The sequence below is a fragment of the Colias croceus genome, chromosome 6 (assembly GCF_905220415.1).
Source record: "Colias croceus chromosome 6, ilColCroc2.1".
In the NCBI taxonomy this organism is placed as follows: Eukaryota; Metazoa; Arthropoda; class Insecta; order Lepidoptera; family Pieridae; genus Colias; species Colias croceus.
Window position 1 is genome coordinate 7,879,258 of NC_059542.1, and position 6,339 is coordinate 7,885,596.

Genomic DNA, 6,339 nt, shown 5'->3' on the forward strand with positions numbered 1-6,339 from the left:
GGAGAATAAAATGATAATATAAATATTATATAGTTTTATTGTTATGCCATATTTGAAACCTATTTAGCCTAATACATCTATACAATTTTTTTTTTGTAATATTTCTCCTGTAATCTATAATGATAGTGAATAAGTTTCTTTACGTGATAATAACTTTTACAATGATATTTGTGGAAAAACGAATCAGCAATTATCATTTTATTCTCGTAAAAAATGTAAAAATAATATGATTTCGTGCCACTGGTTTCCATCTACATGATGATTAAGATGATGATCAGGAAGACTGATTTTTATTAATTTTTACTCTGTTTAATTTTAATATAATAATAGTTCATTACTCTAATATTGTTTTATTCAAAAACACCAGAATAAAAGTTCATTGGATATTATCCAATAATGCATTTGTCCAATATTAACGAGAATAAAATGATAAGTGTTTATTAGTAAATTAAGACATCAGTCAAATGCTACTAACTTTTAAAATTTTAATTATCTTCAGCTTGGATAGTGTTATTAAAACTTTTTTTAAACATAATAAAAGGGTTAAAAAATTAACTACCACTGAGCCTTTTTTCATCTCTCTACGTCTATTGCTTGGCAAGTTATAGTCACTTATTGGATTGTTATTTTTCCTGAAAAGTTATGTTTTTGCAGTTATCATTTTATTATCCGGGGACAGTGATATTGTTCTGCAAACTTCATGTTTCAGTTACAATAACACATAGGTAATTATTATATTATTATTTTACAGAACCACAACTAGTCAACCAACCAACCAGCCAACATTCCATGGAAGAACATAATATTATGTTGCAACCAACATCCTCTGCTACATCCTCAACATCTGCTGCTATTATCACATCAGAATTAACTGGTTAGTATAATAATAGTTACTATACATAATATTAATTTCCCTCAACCACAAGGATACAGGCTATGAGGCAGCCTGTCAATGTATTTGGGCTTGCCCACCAACTGCCATCAGTAGCTGGCAATAGTGTTTTAGAAGCAACAGATTTCTGATTTTTATAACAGGTTATTATTCTGCTCTATACTAAATCCTTCATCCTTCACCAAATGTGTTATTAAAATACACAAAACCTCTTTAAAATAATAAAATTTTAATTTTAATGGATATAAATATTATTTTCAGGTTCCCGGAAACGTTTGAGGCCAAAAAAGAATCCAGAAAACCAGCTCATTTTTAAGATCACAAAGAAATTGGAAAAGCTATCAAAAAAATATAACTCTCAAAAAAAGAAAATTTGTGCTGCAAAAAATTTATCCTTTTCCAAATCATTTTTGTCTGTAATTGAAAAATTACCAAGTGAAATACAGACTTTCACGAAACTGCAGTTCAAAAGTTTGAAAAAACCAAAGGGTAGAAGATTTACCATAGCAGAGAAAATTTTGTCTCTGACAATTTTAAAGCAAAGCCCAAAAGCTTACAAATTATTGCAAAAATTGTTTGTGCTGCCTTCGAAACGTTGCTTGCAAACTCTGCTCAGTAAATTCACTGTCGAACCAGGTCTAAATGAACCTATATTAAGAGAGCTTAAAAGTGTTGTTCAAAGTTTGCCTGCAGAAAAAAAGCTTGTTACACTTTTATTTGATGAAATAATATCTTTGGCACCAGGAACAGAATACAACATAACAACTGGCCAAATCATAGGATTTGAAGACAGGGGGAATGATAGGAGACACAAAACTCTGGCTGATCATGCATTAGTCTTGATGATAAAAGGCATAAAAAGTAAAAGCAAACAGGCCATTAGTTTCACATTTTGTAAAAGCTGCACAAAAGCATCTGACTTAAAAGAAATTTTAACCGAAGCTATAAAAGAACTTCAACATATTGGGTTTAGGGTTGTGGCCACCATTTGTGACCAAGCATCATCGAACGTAAAAGTAATAAAAATGCTCCAAGAAGAAACAAAAAATAAATATAAACAACGGGGGATCATTTATGAATCAAATGCGTTTGAAATAGAAAATATGAAAGTTTTCCCGTTGTTTGACACACCGCATTTGTTAAAGGGAGTTCGCAATAATTTATTAAAAAAAGATGCAGAGTTTTTGCAAAATGGAGAAACAAAATGTGCTAAATGGGAACATTTAAAGCTTTTACTTGATATTGATGATGGAGATGATGAAATAAGGCTACTGAATAAGCTTACAGAAATGCATATCATCAAAGACAAAATACCAAAAATGAAAGTGAAATATGCTGCACAAGTTTTCAGTCAGAGGGTGTCAAGTGCAATGAGATTTCTAGCAAGTAAGATATTAACCTGATTATATCTTTCATTATTTACATACTACACAATACCTCTACAGATGAATTAATATGATAATGTGAAAATAATTATGATTATAGCAATAACGATTTTATAGGCACCTTAGTCATATTGACAGTTTATTAAATATTGTTTTCTTTTTCAGGACATAATGTGCTTCCAGAAGAATGCAAGGGGACTGCAGATTTTCTTTTAATTTTTGATAAATTGTTTGACACATTTAATGGTCATTCCTACAAATTGTCAGAAAAGCAGTACAAGCAATGCTTAAAAAATAACTCCCCTCACTTCAAACTGTGGGATGATTTGATTCCGATTTTAGAATCAATTAAATTCAAATCAGTAGTTAGAAAAAATGGACATGAATCAATAAAGTATGAATCAATTCCTTCTGTTAAAAATTGGGTAAAAAATATAAAAACGTTCAAAGAATTATGGAATTATTTGAGTACTGAGCATGATATCAAAAGTTTAACAACCCGAAGTTTTAATCAGGATCCTTTAGAAAATTTCTTTAGTGGTATTAGAAGTAATGGAATTAGAAATGTAAATCCTTCCTGCAATCAATTTTGTAATGCATTTAAAACACTGATAATTAATAATTTTAACTCATCACACTCACCGCGAGCCAATTGTGAAAATGATGATAATAATGCATTCAAATCAATGGCGAATCTATTAAATGATAAAAAATGTATTGATTCAAATAATGATGATTTTGCATGTGATATTGATGGCTTATTGAATGTGATGGGTCAAATAAAAAATAATGATAAACTGGTGTATGCCGAGGCAAAAAAGTATGTTATTGGGTATGTGATTAAGAAATGCAAAACAAAGATTTTTAGGAATTGCAAATATTGCATGCATGATTTATGTAGATCAGAAGTTGATTTGCAATCTTTTAATTACGAAGTTGATTATACCAAAAAATCTTTATTTCACCCAAGTGTAAACTTCATTAGTTTAATGACAGATATTTTTTATATAACTGTTGCATGTTTACGTGATTGTCCTGAATCAAAATTTATAAAGAAAAAAATAAAGCTGATGTTGAATTGTGCATGTAATTATCAAATTATTTCGTGTAAAAAACATAAAGGTGAATTGATTGATTTAATTAATAATCTCTCTATTAATTTAATTATTCACAGTTGGTGTAAGGGGGTAAATAGAATAATAAACGGAAAGCTATCAAAATTTGATAAGAATGACCAGGTTAAACAACAGGCTTTAGAGTTTTATTTAAAAAGAAGAAAATCATAAATATCAATTATCAACAAATAATAATTGAGTCGGGCTTTAGAGTTTATTTAAAAGAAATGTAAAAAGTACTTAAATTATAGTTGATCCATTAAATAAAACCTGTTATTTATGATTTTGCTAAAAACTGTCGTTTTTAAGACTACTCCAATACTCTGTGACCAAACATTGGTTTCTTTAGTGATGTATATGGTATAAAGAATTATGGTATTTGAAGCAATAAATGTTTTTAAATTAATATCTCTATATCTTTCATTTAATGAAATTCCTAAGTTTACTATTTTCAGTACCGTATTAGAGAAAAGGACACTAACGCTACCTGCAGGATTTTTTTTGAACTAAAAGCGCCCTCTGTTGGTCCCGGGCGTCAACTAACACACCTTTTTTCGTACCTAGAGATGCGCATCTATCTCCGTTAATAAGTATATAGTCTATGCTTCAGACGTAATTTGGTAGAGATAAAGTAACTTATTGAATGCATGAAGTATTGAGTTTTTTTGGTTAAACGCGCTAATCTCAGGAATTACTATTATTACTATTTGAAAAATTCTTTCGGTGTTAGATAGTCGTTTATCGAGGAAGGTATCAATATATCATCACCCTTAAACCAACAGGAGCGGAGCAATGCGGGTGTAACCGCGGGGCACAGCTAGTGTATTGAACATTACATTAATTCACTTCAATACTAGCCATTATAGGATAACATTCCTCTTTACTAATATTGATCCTTTCAACGTTCAATGGAGCTCGCCTTTTTTACGTCACCGTTACAATAAAGTAGATAAAAATCTTTTATAGCAGGTTACATGTTAGAATGGCGAATTGTACGAGTATGGTGATCTAATACTATGTTGTAACTGAGGGATGAAACAATAAAGTTTAGTATTGAGACAACGTAAAGCTGTATTCATACCCATTGTAATACCCCGTCATCCATATTTTCATATTCATTGACCGTAAAAATATTTTCTATTTTGCGAGATTGAATTTTCCTAACATTGTTTGTAGGCGTGCTTCAGGTAGGTCCCATGAATTTTATTTTATGGGGACTTTGTTACACTTTCCCGATATTAAGGTTGTCAAATTGTGTCCGTCATCTTGCTCCCCGCCTATTGTGAATTATTTAAGCGTAAGCTTTGAGGGTATAAAGTTTTAGTTACTAAATGTTGATTGTGATTGTATTATTACGATTTTGGTTATACTTTTTAGTATCATAAGAAAGACAATATAAAGTTTATGGATGTTATTTAATAAATCTACATATTCAAATTATCTTGAAGTTTTAATTTTGTAACCATTCACTTCCTAAATAAGAGTATTTAAAAAACCAAGAAACTTCATCTGTCAAACAAATTGAAAAGTTAATTGATTCAAGTTAATACGATTGAACATCAAATAACTGCGTGTTACCGCAGTGACCAGAGGTTAGCCGTCTAATCGATATGGTCAATTAATGATATTACTTGATTGAATCTAAGTACAAACGTTATGCATTATGTATTAACTCTGTGTGACAATGAGATGATATAATCATTACTTATATGAACTCTATTTAACCTAAATTAGGGAAAAATACATATATAAACTTAATACGTTCTTCTTTAAACTCTTTACTCTAAAGATCTCTAAGACCCTATATTTGATCAATTATAGAGTGGCTCTAACAGAAAATTTTGTTAATAGAATTGGTTAATCTAATTAAATAGGTTAATCCTAACCTTCTTACATCTTAATTACATATGAGTAAGCACGTATAAAACACTACGTGTAAATTGTGTGATTTTTAAGGCCCTTCGGAACATTATTACTACTAGATTCAGGTTTTCTAGCAACTTTCAATACCTATAACACGTGATTTTTTTAAGGCCCATAGTAATACCTTCACTACTCGATTCAGGTTTCCAGCCACTTTCAATATTACTTCCCCTATAGAGCTAAAGAGATTGTATTGAAAATATTGACTTCTAATATTCCATTTAAATTTTCATGGAATTGTGAGATTTAGTACTCAGAATTTATTCCATACTTCATTTACCTGGAAATGCATTTCAATGAATAATGCTAAAAATATTTTATTTCATATAAATCTCTTCAAAGTTAGAATTATTACGAGCTTTCCGCCCATGGCTTCGCCCGCTTTGTCTAAAACCTAATAAATTATAATTTTACTAAAATATTCCTCTTGAATCACTCTATCTATTAAAAAGCCACATGAAATTCCGTTGCGTATTTTTAATGATTTAAGAATACATAGGGACATAGAAAGCGACTTTGTTATATACTATACCAGTAGTATATATCCCCTTTTTTGATGTATGGTAGCTTCAACTATGTATTTCGTAAATCCATCCCGATTAGGCGTATGAATAAGCATTCAGTCCATTTCTGTGATACCATCATGCCCATATTGATCATGACCATTGAGTGTATCTGCTTTGATTCCGTGACGGAGATCCAAAGGACTGTGACGTCATCAACGTCGCATGTCTCTACCTGCAATCCCTATTGTGCATTCGATTGATTACTATTCCCTTTCAATGTCATATAGGTACTAATAGCCTGTATTATATACACTATTGTAATCCGATTAATACCGCCTTTGTGTTTAATGAGTAACCATTAGTAAATATCGTATTATGTGGAATAATCAGTTACAGATAGTAAGATGGTGAATAATACATATCGCATATTACGTGTACGTGCATGTTATTATTTATTTGTACATTAATTTAATTTAACGTTAATTTCTAGTATTTGGATTTAAAGCATTTATATTAAA

At 30.3% G+C, this 6,339-nt stretch overlaps 1 protein-coding gene across 1 annotated transcript; it reads left to right on the forward strand.

Moving 5' to 3' along the window:
* Positions 1-1,958: 1,958 nt before the first annotated feature.
* On the forward strand, positions 1,959-3,800 carry LOC123692481. The gene is made up of 2 exons (XM_045637241.1): positions 1,959-2,278; positions 2,443-3,800. The coding sequence occupies exons 1-2, from the start codon at positions 1,996-1,998 to the stop codon at positions 3,561-3,563; spliced, it is 1,404 nt and encodes a 467-aa protein (XP_045493197.1). The 5' UTR covers positions 1,959-1,995; the 3' UTR covers positions 3,564-3,800.
* The last annotated feature ends 2,539 nt before the right edge of the window (positions 3,801-6,339 follow it).